This window comes from Cottoperca gobio, chromosome 19 (genome assembly GCF_900634415.1).
Source record: "Cottoperca gobio chromosome 19, fCotGob3.1, whole genome shotgun sequence".
NCBI classification, from domain to species: Eukaryota; Metazoa; Chordata; class Actinopteri; order Perciformes; family Bovichtidae; genus Cottoperca; species Cottoperca gobio.
This window is the reverse complement of record NC_041373.1, coordinates 18,448,329-18,471,816: the sequence shown is the minus strand read 5'-3', so window position 1 is coordinate 18,471,816 and position 23,488 is coordinate 18,448,329. Positions and strand designations below refer to the sequence as shown.

At 44.4% G+C, this 23,488-nt stretch overlaps 2 protein-coding genes across 4 annotated transcripts; one reads left to right on the top strand and one right to left on the bottom strand.

Moving 5' to 3' along the window:
* Positions 1–335: 335 nt before the first annotated feature.
* ubtd1b (ubiquitin domain containing 1b) lies at positions 336–10,337 on the bottom strand. 2 transcript variants are annotated; one of them, XM_029455584.1, is made up of 5 exons: positions 9,572–9,629; positions 7,262–7,469; positions 5,459–5,686; positions 5,207–5,364; positions 336–4,851 (listed from the first exon to the last, which is right to left on the bottom strand). In XM_029455584.1, the coding sequence occupies exons 2-5, from the start codon at positions 7,317–7,319 to the stop codon at positions 4,582–4,584; spliced, it is 714 nt and encodes a 237-aa protein (XP_029311444.1). In that variant the 5' UTR covers positions 7,320–7,469; positions 9,572–9,629; the 3' UTR covers positions 336–4,581. The 2 variants fall into 2 exon arrangements, with proteins under 2 accessions (XP_029311444.1, XP_029311443.1); XM_029455583.1 differs by lacking the exon at positions 7,262–7,469 and having other exon boundaries at positions 9,572–10,337.
* Positions 10,338–10,549: 212 nt separating this feature from the next.
* Positions 10,550–23,451, top strand: mms19 (MMS19 homolog, cytosolic iron-sulfur assembly component). 2 transcript variants are annotated; one of them, XM_029455572.1, is made up of 31 exons: positions 10,551–10,902; positions 11,377–11,425; positions 11,645–11,745; positions 11,875–11,960; positions 12,078–12,152; positions 12,370–12,439; positions 12,859–12,987; positions 13,087–13,148; positions 14,158–14,244; positions 14,356–14,430; positions 14,604–14,681; positions 14,964–15,102; positions 15,683–15,837; positions 16,537–16,615; positions 16,761–16,886; positions 16,976–17,057; positions 17,143–17,239; positions 17,987–18,149; positions 18,657–18,812; positions 19,232–19,331; positions 19,537–19,639; positions 19,737–19,814; positions 19,901–20,027; positions 20,104–20,210; positions 20,286–20,342; positions 20,424–20,610; positions 20,937–21,019; positions 21,116–21,280; positions 21,686–21,745; positions 22,050–22,150; positions 22,261–23,451. In XM_029455572.1, exons 1-31 carry the CDS (start codon positions 10,752–10,754, stop codon positions 22,277–22,279), a joined length of 3,147 nt encoding a protein of 1,048 aa, XP_029311432.1. In that variant the 5' UTR covers positions 10,551–10,751; the 3' UTR covers positions 22,280–23,451. The 2 variants fall into 2 exon arrangements, with proteins under 2 accessions (XP_029311433.1, XP_029311432.1); XM_029455573.1 differs by lacking the exon at positions 14,356–14,430 and having other exon boundaries at positions 10,550–10,902.
* The last annotated feature ends 37 nt before the right edge of the window (positions 23,452–23,488 follow it).

Here is a 23,488-nt window from a genome sequence, read left to right as displayed (position 1 = left end):
GTCCATGAGTAACACATGCAGCCATAAAGACACCTCTGACCCGCTGCAGGAACTATTTAATAATGTGTCTTTTGTGGAAATCTACTTTTCCATGATGCACATTTTAAACACACAAAGTGTAAATCATCATGCAGGTATATGTTGAGGCTGTGTGTGTGCGTGATGTGTGTGTGTGTGTGTTGCATCGCTCTGCATCCACTCACCTCTCAGAAGTATTTGCACAGGAGCAGAGCGCCATCTTGTGGTAAATATAAATATTATCTCTTGCATTGTTTTGCTGTAAAACTAAAAAGAATCACCACTTTTAGGCTCATTTAATCAGGAAAAAAGAAGAATATTTTTCACACTAAATTTTATTCAACAGTTTAAAAACATGATTGAAAAGGAAATCAGCATATAAATGAACACGGCGATGGTACAATACATTGAGGCGTCAATCATCAAGAAACGTCCATGTCATCACTAAATATACAGACACATTTTATGGGACATTTTGAAAAAAACATTTCTCTTTAGCGAGTGCTCTATGGCTGTTTATGTGTGAAGGCTTTATTTAACTGCAATGCCTTCTGGGAATTTGAGTTCTTAAAGAAGAGTAGAGATGTATGGAGTGGTATAGGTTGTCATGTGTGTGTAAAATAAATATTCCTGTTATTTTATGGCTTTTATAAACCGGTTAAGATGTGGACCTGTGCAGGAAAAGATCTGATTGGTGTTCGTTTGCATTGAAACACTAGAAAACTAAAATGGGTGTATGAGTGGGTGTACAGCGAAGGAAGAAAGGAGGAAAAAAAAAATGTTTTGGGTCAAAATCTGGGAGAAACTTTGCTTAAAATCTGAATTAAAAGGGTAAATCAGTAAAATAAGACACCAGCTTACGGAAATCCCAGATACGTTTCTTAAACCTTCTGTTTTTGTCCCTTTCACTGAACTGGAGGTTGTAAATGTAAAGTAACCTTGAGGCTCTTTTATCAAGTCGGGGACAACACTCGACCCCGAGGCCTTGAAATCTTTAGCAAGGAAACGGGACACCACTCGTCATCAGTAACCAATTATATTAGAAATTATTATTAGCAGATAGAAATATCTGCCGTGCACTGACAGCAGGTGAGCAGCGACGTGCAGCTTCACACATGGGACATGGGAACTCACATCGTCGTTTAAAAAGGGAACTATTGACATTGCGAGTTGTTCCAAAATACTTGTTATAACGATGCAATTCCCTCCAGGGTTACCACACCTTTTAAACATCTAATTCAAGGACTTTCCAGGCCCATATTTCCTCAAATTCAAGGACCCAACGCAACACTGACAACTAGCAGGCTTTACAGAAGTTCATAGAAGAAATATCAAAAGAACTTCAATTTCTATTCTTTCACAAAATATATCAATTTAAACTATTTTAAAAACTTTCAAGGCCTTGATTGTTCAAGGACCTGTGGGAACCATGTACATATTCCTACATCTACATTAAACTAGGATATTCCAATAGATTTGAACATTATTTGCAAAGTTATACACATGTACGGGCTTCTTTGCCCCGCACTCTGGAGGCCATGTTGCAGATTGCAAAGCATTCTGGGAGTTATTTTCTTCTACAACTCAGTCTGCATCGGGAAACGCTCTGTGGTGGGCTGGAGGATCACTACTGTCGGGCCGTTATCGTGCATTTATACGCCTCTCCCTCTTCAGCTCTGTGACTCCATATTGCATTGCTAGTGCTACAACCATCAATGAGGGGGGGGGGGGGCCCTGTGGGGTTCTCTGAGGGACACCGTAAAGTCCCTGAAGCCCTTTTACATTGTAGTAACATGTTGTACCTTTATATAGTCTGACATGATGACCACTGCCATCTGCAGAGGGACAGACAGCAGCGTGAGGACAGACCCCCCCCCCCCCTCAGCACGGACGATGTCATAGGAGACGCCATCGATAAAAGTTGTCAACAGAGCTTCTGATGACACCCTAACCTTCACAGCGGAGACACTGAGATGCATTTTTAATGTATAGATAAAACATGAAGACGACAGCGTGGAATACAAACGAGAACATTTGGAAGAGTCGACGGAGGCAACAGACCGCAGCAGGCTTCAACCTGCAGAATGAGCGTCGCTGGTGCTCTATGACACAATGAGGTCTACGTCTATTGTATTGCACATACAGAGGAAAGTGATTATTCACGACGATTAAGAAATATCCCCAGAAGACTGGAAGGTAAAAAGGAAAGCAAAACATAAATTAAAATAAAAGCTCTGGAAATAACAAAGTGATTGAGCTTCAAGGATGAAACTGGAAAGAAAAGAGACAAAAGAATATTTAAAATAAAACTTTGAGGTGGTTAAGTCTCACTGCTATGATTAAACTCAGGAAAGCTGCCATGTAGTCAAACATTAATGTCTCATGCATGTCCATGTGATCCGTAGGAGCGGCAAACTAAATGCAGCTGTGGTATTTATTTTGATGTTCACAGTCCTCAGACAAAACTCTGATGTGTCACATGTGATGGAGGAATAACAACTGTGCAATTTGAGCTGCAGTGTGAATGTCCCCACGCAGACCGTCGGGCCTAATGGGAACTTCGGCCCTGAGCTGCCGACACACATTCAAGGCTGTTTAGTTTGAGCTGCAGGAACAAGTCAGAGTAATTATCTTTGCTGCACAGCGATGATCACAGAAGCCGTACTGTGCACAGGCTGAAAGGCAGCTACTGCTCAGCGTCAAACTGACGAAATGGCTTTTTTATTTCATTTTTATTTTATATAAGCAACGCCACATGTCCCACCGAGCCTCTTCCCTACCTGAAGACCTCACCTGACCCATTTAAAAACCATTAACAGTTGTTCATTTGAATGTTTCTGCTCAGAGTGGAGTCAATTCTTTTATTGTGGTTACAGTTTTTCTCCCTTTCTCTTGTAAACAAAAACTAAAAGTCTAATGTCTGTGAGGAAAAATAAATAAATACAATTCTGATTTAAATTGTTTTCTTTCACTAAACAGGAGAACATGAGTTTTGCCAGGTGAATTCTTCTTCTTCTTTTGTCAGGATCATCTTTCTAAGTGTGTGTTGTACTACTAATGTTGGCCACTAGGGGCTGAAGTGCACCATGTTCTTAATGGGACTTATAGCACTCCGTTTTAATGTCCCCATGTACTTGCTAACACACAATATATATTATTTTTATAAAAACAAAATCACCTTCCTCTCTGGGCTTCCGTACGCAAAAAGCGAAATGATAAATTATGTGTAAAAAGGTCTAATATTACGCAATATCTTTTATATTAACACTAAAACTAATTACTTCCGCCGCGAGTCGTCGCACTCCTGATTCGACGGTTATCTGCGGCCTTCGGCTCATTGTTTTGGTTCACCGCTCCACACTCTCACCACACCCAGAGAAAAACTTGAAGGCAGACATTTCTAGAAAACAACTCACACAAGCCGCCTGTATGTTGGTGAAGAAAGTCAAACATCCAACGAATGTGACGAGATGTTTGTCTTCTGAAGGGACTGGACCACGTGGAGCAGAGAAAGGCCAATGAATACTGGATCTACATTCATCAGGTGGTGAGACAAAGGGACAACAAGCCCCAAGTAACTGAGCTGACTACGTTCGGGCTGTGTTGCTGCCCCCCGGTGGTCTGGGGGTCATTAAGGGGTCAATAATGCAGCTTTTAAGACCATATTTTTAGCATAGGAATTTCTCTTTCCATATACAATATGATTGACTGCAAAGCTATGACCAGGGAAACAGTCTCGTCTCTGGGAGCTACATCAAACTGAAACGTGTAATACCGGCCAAACACACACACACACGGACACACACACACACGGACACACACACACACACACACACACAAAAGGCAGCAGTTACAGCTTGTATTGATCTAAGAGTTCCTGAATCTAAAAAAATAGGCCTAGCGGTAAAACCAGCGTCTTTTAGGACATTAACCCTTTTCTGTTTCGTCTTGTAGAAGGCACACAAACTACCACAAAAGTATAGTAATAATCTTCAAATGTGCAAAAAAAGCTCGGTTAACATTATTTCCTCAATAAAAGACAGAAGGAAAGAAGAAAAGGTTCAGTGTCTCACGCTCTGCCTTCCCCTCCCGCTTCAGTCCACACAGGAGAAATGTGCGTTAGAACCAGCGACTCTGCATTCCTTCCATTGGCACTTAGTTAGCGTTAGTGCAGATACGAGGGCAGAGCGTGCGCGTGCAGCACGACGTGCACATTCTTGCATGTGGTTGAAGTTCTGCTTTTAATTCAAGAGGGTTCAAAGAGACGAGGGGACGAGATCTCCAGCGTTAGTGTGGTGACTGGATTCAATTAAAGAACACAGCGGACCCCCCCCCCCTGCAAAAATAATACAATGACACATGGTAGATGAAAGAAAGCAGCACTTTTGAGTTTCTCCCTCATGTTTTTGCTCCAAAGTAGTTTTGTACCTCCGTAGTACGATTCTATTTCAGCAACAGCGGCTGTTCTCAGAAAGCACAAGTTATCCAGCAATAGGAGGCTCCTCTGGTCCTTAAGTGTCCGCCGCCCACCTCACTTCCTGCTGCGCCGCCTGTCCTCCGGGGTTATTCAGTCGCAGGCGAAGAGGCAGCGGTGGTGGGTGACGGCTTGGGGGCTCGGAGGGCCTGCGGGTTGACGATGACCTGGATGATAAAGTCCTTCTGGATCTTAGTGTCTTGCAGCCGCGTCTTGTCCGTGAGCAGCTTCCCGGAGAAGAACCAGCGCTGGTGGGCGGCGTCGATGTCCTCCTGGGCCTGCAGCTGCTTCTTCAGCAGCCCGATGGTGTCGGCCATGCTGGCACTGAGGCGCAGGTCGGTGCCCGTAGACAGTCGTACCTACAGCGGACAGGAAGTGTGAAGATTAATACCAGTCGACAGTGACGCTGTACCGAATTACCTTTTCAACTGTCGCTCTGAAATGTCTTTAAAAAGCAGAATACTTCGTGGGATAACTTTATTATTAGTCAGAAACAAACCAACGAAGACACCACTGCAGTGTCATTCTACAAAAGCACAACACTAGTGTCGCTGTCATTGTGACGGCTGCAGCTGAGCCCGGGGAACTTGGATTACTGCTATCGACAGATATATTGCACGTGTTGGAGGTGTGGGCGAAGAACACACAAACATGAGACTCAACTCTCATAAAATGAGAAAGAACTAAATAAGTCTTTAAGGTGCGTCTCAGTACCTTCAGCTGGAATTCCTTCTTGGGGGCTACGGGAGGTTCGGGGCTATCGCTGGGGTCGTCGTCGCTGCGCTCTGAGATGAGGTTGACCGGCGGAGCGAGGCAGTAGACGGGCAGCTGGTAGCGGTTCCCCAGTTCGTCGTAACACTCTGCGAGAGTACCTGGGGAGGGGTGTCCAAGAAAACGGGACAATTTTGTTTCTCTGCGTTTCCAGACACGAGAAGGTAAGACGTTGAACTTGATCAATGTGCTAACCGTGTGGCAGCGTGATACTGGCTCCGTCCACTATAGCCTGGGCCAGGTCGTGGTCGTTACATTCCAGGGCCACGGTTGCAGCTTTCAGGGCGTCCCAGATCTCCTTGCGGCCCTCGAAGGCCGGCGCCGTGTCCCAGAACTCGTCCCGCTTGCTCCGCAGCTGGCCCTCCGTCATCGGATAGTCGCTCTTCCACTTGGGTCGATCTTTCTTTAGAGGCTCGTTACGTCCTGTGATGGGGAGGGAGGATTGTTACAGGTGAGGAACAAGATCTGTGCAGTTTACTCGCTATTGTTATATTTACAGTCAGCGTTTCTCTAACAAACATCTGGTCAAAACCGTCCCAGGGTCCCAGGAGAGCTGTAATAACACTAAACCAGTGTTTAAATAATGGTGCACAGTTTCCTCCATCATCTGGACGAAGCATCTTCTTACTCGATGGAACTTATGGAAATGTTGTTAATGCTCAACCGTGTGTAAATGTGCACCACATAATGCAAAGAGCGGGCAGATCGATTAACGAAGAACATGATGTTCCCTTGTGAGAGATATCCTGTGCCATCATCTCGTGTCATTAACAGAGCAGAGAGAAACGCTAGACGTCACCCCCCCCCCCCCCCCCTCCACCGCATGTCATCCCAATCTAAAATTAGGAGGTCATTCTGAGTTTGCAATATGCATGAAGCCTGTGGAGTCTATACATGTCTCGTAACCCTACCTGTGTTTCCCACCATTCAGTATTAACACAGCACACCTTGGCCAGGAGAGCACTTCCATTAGTGGAGGTCTGAGGGTCAAACACAAAGACGACACGCTGGCCTCAGGATCTGATCCCGTTCAGCCGCTAAACATCTAACTCCACGAGTCCCGCCCACCGTGTGACACCTCACCTCACAAGTTACATTTGTAGTGCTACCAAAGACAGTTTCTAAACCTGCCTGAACGTATACCTCCACACGCCTGAGGCAGAGATGCCAGTCAGAGGGATGGAAAGTACGAAGGAGACGCGAACAAGAGGTTGCATTTCTTTCAAACTAATTATTTATAGTGCAGGCGGCTTAGGAGGAGTAATTTGGAGGACATGGGGTGGTATTGGATTAACACTTGGGAGGAGTGAATCCCAAAAGAAGCAAGTGGGGCTTCCTCACTACCACACAAAGTGGTAGTGGACATGTGGCGTCTGTGTAGAAGATAAGTGGGGTTTAAAGTACAACATCTAACCTAACGTGGTCCATACATTGCAACATAAGACACACAGGTACACGTGCACGTACGTTATTCCAGTTCCCATGGTCAAAACACACAAACTACACCAGAGACTTTCAAACTGAGAGGCACCAAAGTAACAATTATTTGTTAGATAATCAGAAAATAGTGAAAATGTCCAAATGTTTTCTTTTATCCAACCAAAAAAACTCTTCAGATTACGGTCATTTGAGAAGCTGGAGTTATAACATGTGTGTGTGTGCGTGCGTGTGCAGGGGCAACTGTTTCCATTTTATCTGAGGGAACCTACATTGTGTGACTTTGAAAGCCGCTGAAATAAACCAAAATGTAAAACGAGAAGCTGCACCGCCATTACATACGTTCGTCCACCTGAGAGCACTAGTATGCATCTCAGTTACAATCCACACACACACACACACACACACACACACACACAGCTGGGCTCGTGTGTTGTCTTTACGAGCGTTCATGAAATACATCATAAACAAAGTATGAGGCTCATATCCGGCTTCTCACAGCTGCAGGATACAAACAACACAACACTCCCAACAACCAAGAGGTGGCGGTTAAAGGATTACCTGCTCCTGGGAAAACCACGTTCGACACATCGTGTTTCTTTGGCCCCTGCAAGCACATTTTACAGCCTCTCACATTCCCCCGACATGAGGCCAGTCATGAATGTGGGGTGTTTTCTGTGTTCCGCTTTCAAATCAGACGTCGGTGAACTGGTGCAGATCAACAGCAGATAGAAGGGGAAGTGCGTCCTTTAACCGGACACGGACTAAACTATGCATTTCCTCAGGGCACACACACACACACACACACACACACACACACACACACACACACACACACACACACACACGGTTATCTTATCACCACAACTTTGTGCAGCTACAGATCAAGTCAGTCTTAGTACTTGACAAAGTCCTTCGCAGCATCCAACATAATGTTAACGTTCTCAGCAGAAATGACTAATTACATTTAATTAGTGACAAGACGGCACTAAATATCTCAAATGTTACCAGTGACCTACCAGAGCCGACAGATCTGAGCGAACACACAAAGCTTAAAGTGTAATTACTTCAACGGTCATTTCAAACTATGCTTTGACAAATCACAATGTGTAAAACTGCACACTCATTTGTTATACTCTTATTGTATTTGTTTTGTACATTTATGAGTCTTTTCTCCCAATATTGCTCTTGTTGTTCGTTTGCTTTTAACAGATTGTAATGGAGATATGTACAGAGGGGGTTATGAAGATGTGAAATTAAATCTATTACGTGAGAAAATACCACATTCTACATAATCCCCTCACACGTCTGTCTGCCTGTCTGTCTGCCTGCCTGCCTGTCTGCCTGCCTGTCTGCCTGCATAAAGGTGCGTCAAGCAGAGATTTAGTCCCGCTAAGAGAAGCCAGTCCATGACGCAGCGGGACATGATGCAACTTGTCCTTTTTGATCCAAGCCTGGTCTCGTAGGGAGTTTCTGTTGATACCAATCAGGGTGGGAAATTACCACCAGCCACTGCCAAAGCCTGGGGAAGCTCGGCTGCGAAGGCTCTTACTTTACATTGTGTTTCCATTTGGCACTTTGGAAGGAAACAAAGAAGGACAAATAATGTTTACGGTCGTGTTCTGCTCTAAAGATCTGTGGAAGCTGTTGAACTTCCACTGATACTAACGTGCAACAAAAGCTGGAATCATTCTTTTGAGAAGAAATGTCTTTCTGATGTCAACTGGAGACAAATCCTGCTGGAAAGAGACGGACGGAAAAACTTTCCATCAGTAAAGTTGGAGGAAACAAAAGGGGACAGAACCTGCATCCTAATGAATAACAGACGCTCACTATAGAGAGTTACTGAACGCGACAGTAAAGCAATGAGCTGAAATAAAATCACTTCCCCTTTTGTACTTTTGAGTAAAATAAGATCTTGTTGTTTGTTGTCGTTTGTGTTGCTGGAACTTATTGACGTCAGCAGAGATGTTCTCAGAAGACGGCTTCAGGTTGTTTCCCATCTTAAGTGAGTTTAATAACATTCATAAACCTGTAAAGCCTCTAATAATCCAATAAACAGCAAGTATGTTCATGAGTCACACCATGTATAATAATGCTAAATATCTACATATTGTTGTGTGGCACAGACTCAGAACGCCGTGCGTCATTCAGTTCAGTCTGGTTGTAAATATAACATTTCCATCCGTCACCATCAGAGACATGTGCGAGAGAACAAAACTAACAGTTCTGCAGGGTTTATATTTAGACGAATGTCATCTTTCAGGAAGGTGCGTAACTAATGGACACGACCTCAAGTCCCTGATGTGAATAATATACTTTGAGAATCACTATAACTCCCGCTTCCCTGTTTACAGCGACAACAACCTCCTGCGCGGTCACTACAGCCACATTCACACGTCTCCCAGACTGACACTTTTAAGACAGCAGTTGGCCCAACAAGCTTACAAGTCGGCCTTGTTATAGGTGCAATGTGAGGCAGGTGGAGGTGTAGTGTAGGGGGGGGAAATCTAAAAAGGAGGCGCAAGGAGGGGAAACCCAATCATAGGTGGTCACCTGAGATTCATTTGAGTCTGATGCAGGAGTGAAATACACCTGGATACAGTGAGCCTCAGCCACCTCTAGTGGTGTTTTGGGTGTCTGTATACTTAATACTGATGCACTAAAGTTGACATCCTTTGTCGCAGCAGCACACACTACACTGGAACAATATGTCGAAAGCAGCATATTTTGCCTTCACGTGGGATAAATGTGGAAGTGGTAAAAGAGGAAGTTAAAAAGTAGTGGTGTTGCAAGAATAACAGATTTTTAACTGGTTTTAATTTAGTGTAGCACCTCACACACACACACACACACACACACTAGTCTTACCTCCTCGCCCACCGTTCCTGGACGAGCCTCGGCTCTGTGTGTCCTCCCAGCCTTCCCAGTATCTCCCCACACATCCTCCCATGGTTAGAGGGCTGCAGATTGTTTCCACTAGCTGAGCAGGGGGCCCATCACGGACGAAGACGATGAACTAGGTCCGATGTGGAGGACGGGTCGCAGGTTCTAGGATGCGCATCCGTAGCGGCAAAACAGGGAAGCTTGGATGTCCGATAGCGCTGAGATGATACCTGTATCTGTACCTGTCAGTGTCGAGATGATACCTGTATCTGTACCTGTCAGAGCGTGTCTTCATGCGCGTGTTCTCTCCTCATGCATCAGGGCTGTGAGTGACACGAGCCCACAACATCCAAAGCTCGTGGCCCGACCGTTACAACAGTTTGCCAAATCCACGAGCCGACAGCAACATGTAACACACCGTTTTAGTTTTAATGTTAGGATATAAAAAGGAGAATGTCAGTTATTAAACTTGCCTGTTAAGTTGGGCTAAATGTTAAAGTCCAGCAGTCCACCTTCGTCGCTAACAAGCTAACAGGGCCAACTAGCTAGCTACTACAACATCAGTAAACACAAACTTCCGCGCACTCGTGATCATTTCCCCGCACGTTGAGTTTCTTCCGGAGTGGATAGTAACCGTGTCCCGCAGACCTCGGTAGACCACTTCAATTCTTTGAGGTTGCCTCCAGATTGAGTGTTTCTTTAAACCCCCCAGACGTTACTTCCCTCTCTGCTGGTAAAAGGTGACTAGCGGCGGAGCGAGCTAGCGCCACAGAACTTTTCTTTACGCATGCGCGTAAGCACGCAGGCAGGTGTTGAGTTCTCTTACGTCAGGACTAAAAGAAACTATGAATGGACGAGACAGCAAATAAAATAGACACCGACGGAGTAGAGGTGTCACATAGCTATAATGAGTATCTATGATGTTTATTGTTCGATTACGTTGTTTTTGAATGATACTGGTAGTCATATGTGTTTTAATTACTAACAGTACTCTTTGCGGTGTAATGGAATTCGGACAGCACCTGAAGGCATCACCAAAAAACACATTTTAATTTCAACATTCAGAAAACTCTTTAATTTCAAGCAAAATACACGTAACTAAAACAACCTCACTGTAACATTTCAATGTTCGTAAACGAACCTGTTTTATAAAAGTTTATTTAAAATGAGTCACTTTTCGCCCCTAACTTTTCGCGCATGCGTAGTCTCAGTTGAGTTACATGGCACGATGGCTGCGGACAGTACCCTGCTGCTGTCTCTGGTGGAGGAATTTGTCTCTGGACTACAGGACAGCAAGGCTAAAGATACAGCAACAGGTAAATACGTCTTCACCATGTTTTCCTCGACACCTTGCTGTGAAACCCCGCCATTAAAGCTTGCAGAGCTGCCGCTTCAAGGATGCGCAACACGGCATGATGGTTCACTAGCTAACTTAGCGCCACAACATCCTGTGTGTTGTTCTCCTGATACTAAACACACACATTGTAACACTAGTATGCTCATTGTATCACTAAACCAACACACTCTGGATGTATCTGTAGCGTGTTATTGTGCTGTCATGTGGTAATGTGGATGTTGATGCTAGCGACGCGTGGGTTCACCGCATGCCGCTTGCTAGCTGCTGCGTTTGTGTCCCAATATAAACATCCTGTCACTGAACTCTGCACATTTGAACCCCGCCGATGCTGCTAGTTAATGTCGCTGGAGATAACTTAGTTGTGCTCGTGTGTGTAGTTGGTTATCTTATCAGTGCATTTGCCACAGTTCACTCAACTTGTCTTTCTGTTCAGGTGTCAAAGATGGAGAGTTCACAGTCCTGCAGCTGGTGGAAGCACTGGGGTAAGTTAGCAAAACAACTACATCACTATTATAGAATTATGTTTTCCTCCATCTGATGCTGTCTTATTTTGGTTTAGTATGAGTTAGACAACTTGCACATTTGTATTCGTACAAATATCACCTAACCTAGCACATATGAGGTATTTCACCAATGCATCAATTAAACTCAGACTTGCTGTTAATGTTTAATATAATTAACATTTCTTATTCTTATGATAGACTGAGTCTGACCAGCTCTCAGCCTCACACTCGAGCCAGAGGAGTCCAGCTTCTCTCTGAAGTTCTGCACGAGTGCTATGGAGGTCTTACAGAGAGAGAAGGTAACTCTTGTAGGAAATCTATCCCCCCTTTTATCCAAACTCTTAAACAATACTGACAACTGCAAGGGCTACATACAACATATGCATGTAAAGAGTGATATTTAATCTCCCTGTCTCTGTTCTCCACAGTGGAAGTGCTCATTGCCTTTTATGAAAACCGTCTAAAGGACCATTACGTCATCACTCCGCCTGTTTTACAGGGTCTCAGAGCGCTGGTGAGTGTCAGTAAAGATGAACTGACTGCTACGTTTGCAATCATTTTGAGAAGCTCCAGATGTGATTAGCGCTGACCAACAACGTGCACATTGTGTGTGTTTCTGCTTTATTCCCAGACTAAATGTACGGTGTTGCCTCCTGGCTCAGCTGTGTCCATGCTGAGGTCTTTGTTCCAGGATGTTCACGTCCAGGTAAGACTTGACTGTGTTATAATAAAGATGTCAACGCTGCAGCAAGCAACATTTATTTTAAACTACACCCATGCAATACTTGACCACACTTCTTAGAGTGTGTGATGATGTTGTTCTTGTTTCCTCTGCGAAACACTTCCTGTTTTATTAAGTACATTTTCATCTAAAATTGTTCTTGGGTAATAAAATCTCCTAAAGTCTGTTTATTTCTCTGCAGTCTTTGATGCTGACAGAGCGCGCTTGCGTCTACAACATGCTCATCAACCTCATGGGGACCAGAGAAGCCGGTAAGAGACGGCAGCTTTGAGTCTGATCCCCTCAATGACTGAGTGCTCTGCTGGAAGAAACCTCAGACCTTGTTGTGAGCAGTTTCATGGAGGGACTACTTTCTTTCTACCGAACAACACCCGCCAACGAGCGTGCATGGGCCTCTCATCCATGAGTAGATGCACGCTTCCTTCTGCGCGCTGATACGGTTCAGGGGTGTAGTTCGGCACAAAGAAAATAGTTCCTACATGAAACAACTCGCACCAAAATAATCTAGATGTATGGATTATGTATGGATTTATTTGTTGGGGTGAACTGTGCATTCTTTAACATGTGTACATCCTAACATCCTCCTCAGGAAGAGGTTTGTGGTGCACTTTCTGTCCGCTGTCTTACAGAAGTTAAACAAAACCACGTATTCCTGTTTGACTGTCCACAGAGCTGAAGGGTTTGGGGGCGGACTTTGTGTTTGGTTTTGTCCAATCAATGGACGGAGAGAGGGATCCTCGCAACCTCCTGCTGGCCTTCCAGATTGCCAAAAGCATCATCCTCCGAGGTTATGATCTAGGTGAGAGTGCGTACACACACGCAGAATCTTTCTCCTTGTTTCCAAACGTTGTTACTAAAACTCTTTTGCTTCCTGTTCATTTCCTTTGTGCTGTCTCAGGTAAATTCACAGAGGAGCTGTTTGAAGTGACGTCCTGCTATTTCCCAATTGACTTCAGCCCCGTAAGTCTCCTGTTTGTTTACTCAGCTGCTTTTGCCAGAGAACTGGCGTCATCAGAGCGGGCAGCAGACATAATGTCATCACAGACTTCCTGTGACCTCAGGCCGACTGTAAAGCAACAACAACACGGCGTCGGCCTCCTCATCTGCCGTTTGTTGACTCTGCAGCACAAGGCTGCTGATGTGACGCGGGGCTTTGTGAGACCTTTGTGGACCGCAACGTCGTCCCACCAGATTATAATGAAACAAGCTCTTGAAATACTTTGTCGATCGCTCGCACCGTGCTTAGGTCTGTCGTCTTTTTAAAGCATGGTCTGAAACATGACAGTAAACTGTATCGACACAAATGACGAAGCTCAAAGTTCACTTTTATTTTATCGTTTGTCGCATTAAACAACTCAAAAACTCTCCATGGAAACCCAGAAATGTTTCACATTTCCATGAATTTATGAACTGATTGTTTATATTTGAGTGAATGCTTAACTACTGAGTAGTGTTGGTTATTAGACTAATGATTTAATATGATTTGACATGTGCTGTTCTGCACGCTGGTGTATTAGAAGCATGTAAAGTAACGACTGTGGTTGTGATTATATTAGAGCCAAACGGTCTTATTATTATAATCGTTTATTTATTTCTTCACAGTTTTAAACGTTCAGGCATCAGCAGCTCAGTTCTTAAGTTTCAATGCACATTTCCAGGTAATGGTACGTAAATAAATCTCTCTAAACACGGAGAGACAGTAATAGATAATAAGTAAAATAAGTAATAATAACAACACATTTAAATTTAAATAGAGAGTGGAAAAATATACATAAATAAAAAAGGAATAAATAAAAGATGGCAAGTGATTTAAAAATCCAAATAAAAATGTATTAATTCATAAATAAGTTAATAAATTAAAATACAATAAATAAAAAAAACAAGCAAAAAATCAATAAAGGACAAAAAAGAAGATCAACTATAACATTATTTATGATTTCTGTGTGTCATTACCCCCCCCCCCCACCAGCCTCCCAATGACCCCCACGGCATCACCAGAGAGGAGCTCATCCAGACGCTGAGGGACGTCCTCACCGGGACGCCACGGTTTGCTGAGGTAGGACGAACAATTTAGGTTTTGCTTTGTTGGTGCGATGTTCTTGTGAAGAAATGCTTTCTCTCTGAGGGCCTGCAGTTTCATCTTCTGTTCACTCCGTCACTCTTCCAGTTTCTGCTTCCTCTCATCATCGAGAAACTGGACTCCGATGTTCAGAGTGCGAAGCTCGACTCGCTGCACACTCTGGTGAGAAATGTCTTTTCTCTTACGTTTGTAAAAGTGGATGAAATGCAGATGTTCCCCAAAGCAACACAGTCACTCGGTACGACCGCGGTGCAGCTGCAGAGGGCAGATAGCAGCAGGTGGAACGTGTGGCGGCGTTGCAGGTTTCTTATCTCGCCACACTTGGTGTTTTTCAGACGGCTTGTGTGTCACAATATGAACACAAGGACGTGGCAGAATTCCTGGAGGGACTGTGGGCGTCCCTGCGTAGAGAGGTGAGTCTGAGACGCACAAACATGAATCATACTTGTGGCGTTATTAGATTGGCGTGTGTGTGTGGCGTCTTAAGTTTGTTATTTAAACTTCTTGAGATTTGTGGAGATCACGTTTAAGGCTGCAACCAAAAGCATCTAAAGGAAATGACCCAAAACACAATGCATTATGGGAAGAAAGGAACACATGCAGTTTCTCATGCTTTGAAAGTGTAAATGTTTCCTGTTGTAAGCACACGTAACGTGAACCTGTAGAACAAACTAATAAAACGTGTTTCCTTGCAGGTGTTTCAGACGTCTAGCGAGAAGATCGAGTCCGCCGGCCTCGCTTCTTTATCCGCACTCACTTCCTGTCTGTCTCGCTCAGTCCTCAACTCCGACTCTGAAGACTCCCTCAGCACCTTCCTGGACCTCGTTCTCAAAGGTGAAATGGAGCTTACCTTTTATTGGAAGCTCCAGGAGTGTGTAACAGGATGAGAGACAGGTGAACTATAATACACAGGTGTGTGTTCAAACAGAAACAACAAAGCGACAGCAAGAGGTGTTGAAAGTGTTGAACTGTGGTTCACTGCAGTTCACGAGCAGGAAACTATACCGCAGTGACTTCTCACTTCTCTAATTTAAAACAAGCTTGTGCAGTTTTAAATGTTAACAATGTGCACGAGATACGATCGCCTCGTGTTGGTGTTGAGGAACTTATAAGAACCTTAATATGAAACACACAATGTTTCTGTATCGTTTCCTTCACAAACATTGAAAAATATTCACAAATAAGTAAATACAGAAGGTATAAATAAACACCAGCTACAAATAAAATACAGATTATAAAAGCTATATTAAAGTTAAAAATGAAAAATCCCCATAAACAAACAACAATAGTAATAATAAATACATGAAGGCAGTCGAGACCAGAGGTTTCCAACTGGTGTGTCGCGGTCCAGAAGTGCGGACGATGCTTCGTCACTGCTCTGTCACTGAACGTGTAGGAATGATCTTTGTTCCAGACTGCAAACATCACCTGTGCGAGCCGGACCTGAAGCTCGTGTGGCCGAGCGCCAAGCTGCTGCAGGCCGCCTGCAGCGCCTCCAGCAGGGCGAGTCACATCATAACCGTGTCCGTGATGCCCGCTCTCATTGAGCAGTACAACAGCAGAGCTCAGGTGAGCAAGGAAGTCACGTCCAGGTGTTAGTTTGTTGGGATGTTGAGCAGAGCGCTGCTTACTGCTCAGACTGCGTGTAAGAATCTGCTTGTGGTCTACGGTCGCCATCTTTGTCTTTTTGCAACAAGAAGTGACGCGAGAGGGCGGAGCATTTTATGTGACCAAAATGTTACAATTAACTTTCATGAACTGAAGACACAAACACCTGTCAATCACAAGGTAGCCCCGCCCTAAAGCTTACCCTGTTGCATCGTCTATTTAACTTTGAATTGGATCTGAATTTACTAAATGAACTTCAGGCTGTAATAAAGAAGAGTAGAAACTATAAACTCATGATTACGATGTTCACTGAGGTGATGAATCGGGTGAGAAGTTTCTCATAGACTTCTACACAATCGCCCCCTTTGTGCTGTTGTTCTATAACATGTAGACTGTAGCGACTGTGGTGTTTTATTAACGTATGTATAACATCTATGCTGTTTATTGGCAATAAGGTCCACCTTTAGACAGTAGTGTGATGGAGTTGTAACGATTAGTCGATTTTAGTTTTTCATGAATGAAAAGCAGAAAAAAAGAAATTCAGCAAATATGAAGAATTGCTTCTTTTCTTTGTTCAATATTATATAAAGTGAATATCTTTGTGTTGTGATGAATCAAGACATAATATAAGCAATATGAAAAGGTTTCCTTCCTGTGCAGTGTTCCCACAGACGAACATTACTGGAGGTGGTGCAGCGATTTATCCAGTCAGTGAAAACCGGCCGGACTTCAGAGAGCGGCAAGTTCTGTTTGTTCTCACTTCAGACCGCTTCCCCTGCAGATGCATCTCCAACAAATAATGAGGAACATCTTAAAGCTGTAGGTTATTGTCTCTGGACATTATTATAAAGATGATTTCTGACTTTCTGTTTCCTCCCCTTCAGAAGACAGTGTGTTTTTAGACTTCCGTCCGTCTCTGTGCAGCGTTGTGTTTTCAGCGCTGACGGAGACGAACTCCAGTCTGCAGATCACTGCCGCCTCTGTTCTCACCTCACTGGCACAACAAACAGGTGAGATCCATTAACCTCTGACCTGCACGGTCTGCAGCAGAGTCAGAATTCTAGAAATCCAGCCCTCTTTCTAACCCACCGTCCCTCAGGTCTGCTGTTGGACTCTGATATCGAGCTGGCTGTGGATCACCTGAGCAGACTGCTGCTGACGGAGGAGGACGGCAGCGTCAGGTAGCTTCGCTCGGTCTCCTCTGTTTACCTCTTAAACACCAACGGGTACATTAACGCTCAGTGTTTGTGCTGCTTCTGCCTCCAGTCTTGCCGTGGTGGAGTGTGCCGGAGCCCTGGCAGAGTTACACCCGGAAGCTTTTATCTCTCAAATGATCCCAAGACTAAAGAAGGAGATGTTTTCTGGTAAGGGAACAATATATATTAATGTATGTGAGCGCAGATACTAATATTTGTATTATTCGATGCTTTTCCTGGATTTTCTTTGTCACACCATGAATTTAATTAGTTTTTTTTACACTGATCAACAGAAATATAATTTACTTTTTGAAGGAAAATGAGCAACAGGACGAACTAAGAGACAATATTTGACAATCTGACAGAATTAATTAATTTTCTCTGGTATCCTTCATTCATTCATCACTTTCATGTTTGTTTTTTTAAGTGTTTGTTGTTGTAATAGTCATTTAGGCCACTAGAGGTCGCTTTACTACCTCATGTTCTAAATAGGTCTAAAAATATATATATATATTAAATATATCTAAAAAAAAATATATATATATATAAAAAAATATAATATATATATCTTTTTTGTTTTTTATATATTTTAAAATAAATATATAATATATTTTTTTTGTTTTTGATATATATAAATATATATATTTATTTATTTATATATATATCTATCTCTATCTCTCTATCTCTCTATCCTCTCTATATATCTCTCTATCTCTCTACTCGATCTCTCTCTATATCTCTCTCTCTCTCACTCTCCTTTTCTCTCTCTCTCTATTTTCTCTCTATCACCTCTCCATCTCTCTCCTCTCTCTCTCTCTCTCTCTCTCTTTTCTATCTTTTCTCTATCTCTTTTCTCTCTCTCATCTCTTTCTCTCCCGCTGCACCGCTTCCCGCAGGTTTCTTTCCTCTCCTCCGCGCCCCTGGTTCAAGACGACAACAGAGCCGCTTCTGAGCAGCATTCCCATCATGCAGTGCGGCAGCGGTGTTTGTCCGCTCTGGCTGCGGTGTCCACCCGACCCAGCGTAGTGCAGCAGAGCACACCTGTCCTCCTGGAGGTCCTCAGCTCCGCACACACAGGTGATCTGTCGACAAACATGAAACGTCACATGTCAGGACACTTGTGATATAAAGTTGTGTTGATGTGAGTCATGAAGTGGGGAAGCTTCATGCTGATATTTAATTTGTTTTATGGACAGTACGTTCTGATTCATGGAGCGATGTAAAGAGATCCTCACACGCTTGGCATTTTTCGGCAGAAGGACAAACAAGAGCTCAGGGCTGTTTGAGCTGTACCAACCACATTACATCCAGATAACTTAGTATTGTGTCTGCAAACACAAAGAGCTGAAGGTCAGAGCTGTGATGCAGCATCAGAACACTTGAGGTGTCCCGTCTGCAGCGACACGTTCTGACACGCGGTTCTTTTCTCTGCGTGCTGCACTATGTTGCTCGGCAGGATTCTTCCAGTTGTTTCCTCACGTTTGCACGTTTTGTAAGTCGCTTTGCACAAAAGTGTTTTTGTTTTGAGCTGAAGAAGAAGAAGAAGTTCCAGATGAATGCTAACGTCTTCTCTGTTATTCCCAGGTGGTGTCGGTTTCTCGGTGGAGGAGGTGGTGTTGGCGTGTCGCAGCCTCCAGAGAATAGCAGAGCAGGTTCAGGACACGGAGGAGACGGGGCGATGCTTCCATGACATCATCATCCCGCGCCTGCTGTCTCTGGCGCTCCAGGCAGCGCTGCAGGGTGAGCAGAGATACTTTTGGATTCGCAGTCGCACTCGAATAGTTTTTAAATCTTCCTGCAAGTTTAAAAATGACGCGGCGCTAAAAGTATTAAGTTTTAGCCCCATCCATAGACTTGATCACCTTCTGTCCTCTCGTCGATGGCGTATTCGGGACATTCTAGGTTAAATAAAAGAATTATAATTATGGATCTGGGGGAGGGGGAGAACATTCAGAATCTCCGAGATTTAAATTGTATATTTACAGACGAAAAGCTTGAATATTGAGATCAAAGTGAGAAACTGGTGTGAAGATGTTTGTTTGTGAGCGTCTTCCCAGAAGTGTACTTCTCTAATCTCATTCACACCCGTATTTATAAAACATGAAAGTTCTGAATCATTTTACCTGAAATTAAAACATTTTGTTCTCCCTGCGCTCTAGGTGACGGGGCACCTGGGGGTCGTAGTCCTCTTCTGGAGGAGGCGGTCCTGTCGGCCATGGTCCCCGTCATCAGTACTTCCTGCTCCCGGCTGCAGCCCGCGTCAGTAACACGTTAACAAACCTCAACACTAAAACCTCGATGACGCATGTTTGTGAACACCTGACCTCGTCTTCTCGACAGCTGAACAGTTTCTTTCTCTCAGACGATGAAGTTGCTTCCACTTCCTGTCTGTTTCTCACCTTTTCATATTCAGTCAGATTAGTTTTTCATGCGGTCTGTGTGGTTTCCTCTCGCCGTGTTTCAGGCTGGCGGGACAGACGGCGTCGAGGGCGGTGTCTCTCTTCCTGGATGGAGACGTTTCCTTTTTGCCCGACAACTCCTTCCCCTCACACATCCGGCTGCTGAAGGTTTGTACCTTCATCACTGCCTCCGTGTTTATGATCAGACCTGATTTACGGGTTGATCATGTTCGCAGCACTTTGTAACGTCCCTAACGTTTCCCAGAAGCAGCAGGGGGACGCGTGGAGCCAGTCTCAGATGGTGTGTCTGCTCATGGGATGTGTGTGTTCGCTCCCTCGCAGCGTGAGTCTCAACTTCAACTCTTTTGTTACTGAAAATGTTAAAGCAACATGTTACTGAAGCTGTATTCTGGCTGCTGTGTCGTGGAGGTGGAGGTGCCTCGGATAGACGAGCTGCTGTCGGAGCTGGAGGAGATGAGCTGCACCTGCAGCCACCTGCTGTCTCACACCTCGGCAGCAAAGTGCTTCGCCGGCCTGGTGAATAAGCGAGCGCACGGTCAGTTTGTGTCAGGATTCAACCGACAGCCTCACTTAGGCAACTCAGAGCGTCTGATGTTTGGTTTCTTCTTCAGGTGATTCTCTCGACAGCCGCATTCAGAGCACGATGACGAGAGTGTGTAGTGAGCTGGACTCTGCGTCTCCGTCCGCACGCACTCAGGCCTTCACCCTCGTGATCTGGGTAACGCTTGCATCATTGTTCTGCTCTTTAAGCTAAGAAGTGTGTGAGAAGCAATGACGTTGCTCTTGTCTCCAGGTTGCCAAGGCGCTGCTGCTCAGATACCACCCGCTGTTCACAACACTGACTGACAAGGTAAAAACTAAACCTCAATAAAAGCTTCAACTTCACACCTTCGTGTTCCCAGATGAACTTTTCCTTCCTGTCCTCCTGAAGCTCTTCTCGCTGCTCGACGATGCTGATCTGGGTCCTCTGGCAGCCGACGGCTTCTCGCTGCTGATGAGCGACTCTGCCGACATCCTGAACCGCGGCTGCCACGCCGATGTTCGCATCATGTACCGCCAGCGATTCTTCAGCGAGAATTCAGCCAAGTTGGTCGAGGGCTTCAACGCGGCGCCGCAAGGTGCGAAACAACGGCACGGCCGAGCAGATCGCAATATAATATGTTTATTCTAATTGTTTAACAGCTGCGTACCTCGAACCCTGTATGGTGGATGGCCTGGCTCAACACACACACACACACACACACACACACAGAATGAAGGAATCTTGTGCAGCGTATGAAAGATTGTTCTTGTCGTAGAGGCTCAAACATTTACAGAACACTTGGAAGAGAAATATGTAAAAAGCTCCAAATGAATCGACTTCTGTTGCAGGTTTTTGCAAACATTAGTTTCAGGTTTGATGTTCCACATGTCTGAACGTTGCTCATGTCCGTCTCCTCTGCAGAGAAGAAGCCCAACTACCTGAAGGCTCTGTCTAACATCGTCAATAAGCTGCCCAAGCAGGTGCAAGTCACTGAACTACCAGCGGTGAGTAAAGTCCACTTTCATAAAGCACTAACTGTCACTGCCGGTTCATTTCTACATGAACCCCGATTCTGTATCAACGTGAAGCTCTCTGTGCAGCTGCTGTCGCTGCTGTTGGAGGCCTTGTCTTGTCCTGAGCTGGGCGTCCAGCTGTCCACCCTGTCCTGTCTGCAGCCCGTCCTCGTCGACCCTCCGCCGGCGCTCATCCAGCAGCTGGAGGCTCTGATCAACAGGCTGCTCGCTCTCACCTGCAGTCCAGCGATGGTCAGTTCACACCCTTCTCTCTGATTGGTAGAGAGTGCAGAATACTTCCTGAGCTTTCATCCTAGAAATTCAAATCTCCACTAAAGAAAAGATCAGAACCGAGTAGATATGCGTAATGATATTAATATTTTTTAAAATGATTCATTGGGTTTTATTCTTATGCATTCAATGTATTCTATTTAAAAAATAATAATTGTATCTTACTTTTTACTATTTAAGTATTTATTAGCATTAATGTTGGCACTTTATCTGTGTTGTTATGTTATGTGCTGCTATACAAATAAAGTTTATTATTATCAGTAAAACCACAGCAGAATAATTCTCCATATTATTGCCGTATAAAGCAATTAAAAGAGCACCTTCTGTGTTCACAGAGTTCTAACAGTACTCTGTGTGTTTCTGCAGGACGTGAGGATCGCTTCAATCCGGTGCATTCATGCCGTTTCCCGCTTCCCTGAACATGAGGTGTGTTCATGTCGTCTGTTCAATACAAAATCTACTTTGAGGAAACTGAACTTAACCCCGGATGGTTCCTTGAACAATTGTGAATAAAGTGTTCCAGCTCTTTCCCTTCACTTCCATCCAGTACATCTTATTTCTTTCGTGTTTCCTGTGTGGACTGAAGAACAGCCTGAACTGAGCTGTTTCAAAGTATAAGAATAATATGAAATGTGTCTGTAGCTCCACCTCCCTTTGTTTAAATTCCTCCTGTATTACTTTTGTTCTGGGCACTGGACAAATGTTCTTCCTCTTCCTCTTCCTCTTCCAGATCTTGCCGGTTCGGGCCCGAGTGCTGCGAGCTCTGGCCCGACCTCTGGACGACAAGAAGAGGCTGGTGAGGAGCGAAGCGGTCCACGCAAGAGCAGATTGGTGAGAATCAGATACTTAAATCTTCAATACATGAAACGTCATGCGCCAAATAAACGCTGTGTTCATAGTTTGTTCGTTACAACAAAGTCTCTTTCTTATTTTCCTGACAGGTTCCTGTTGGGAAGTTGATTCTGCTCCACCACCCGAGTCTCCCCTCCTCCCTACACGTGGAAGAATTCAGACGTGAAGCTGCAGGATCAAAGCTGCAACAGCTCGCACTCCTCGATTAAACGCTCTCTGTTCCCTTCGCTCCCTTTTTACTGAAACTGTCTGTATCTTCATGAACGCACAAATAAGAGTATGTAGTCTGACTGTGGAGCATTGTCCAAGTGAAACGAATGAGAAGGAGCAGTTTAACATGTCATACGCCTCGTGTACGTTGTCGTCTGTCTCGCTTTGTATCGGAGGCATTTTAGTTGTATCATAAGTCCGTAAGAGCACAAAGTTCAAAGCTCTTTCAGAGTTTCAGAATTTTCCCCAGTCAGAAGCTCATTTGTCCCATAATTCCGACGCCACTTGAATGCAGCACAGACGCCTTGTCTTGCAATGTAAAGTGAAACTAAATTTGTGCATCAGCCCAAAACTTAAAGGGTCCTTCCTCGGCCCGGGCTGCACCCTCACACCCACGTCATGTCCGTGATCCTGCTGACCAACGTAAAGGAGGGAATAATCAAACTCTGAAGTTAAGTCAAATGATTCCAGTTAACTCCTGTATGAAGAGAGAAAGCGAACACCGTACGTACATTGAGTGGAAGTCACTGCAGTGCTCAACTTTCTTTTTTTAACTTTATGATCATTGTGAGGATTGTTGCTGCTGGAAACAAAGATCTCTTCCCTCCATGTGGACATGCAGCGCTGAGATGTGTCACTGAGCAGTAATGTATTAAAACAAACAGCAGGTGTGTTTGATTCGTGTCCCTCTGGTGTGCCAGCCGGGTGGGGGTTGTTGAATGTGGATGTTGCCAATTGTTGCTCCCGAGGTGACAGAACTCACGCCTCCACTGACGGAGGTTCATTAAATTAAGATTGTAAGTTATGTGAAGAATATCTAACTTCTGCCTTGTGTTCGCTCAATGTTTGAACAAACGTTTTCAGTTCTTGTCGAGTCGTTGCTGACTTCGGACCTCACAGCAACTTATGCCAAGGAAATAAGACGATATTTAAAGTCATTAAAACCTCTTTGTAATTATACAGAATGCATTTATTGTCATCTTTATACATCAGAACATGTCAGGAGCGCCTGGAGGGAAGTCTTCAGGTGTAAGTATCCAGATGAACTGATGAATAAATACTTAAATGTGTCCTTTGGTATTTCACGAGATGCAGAGCGAGTCGGCA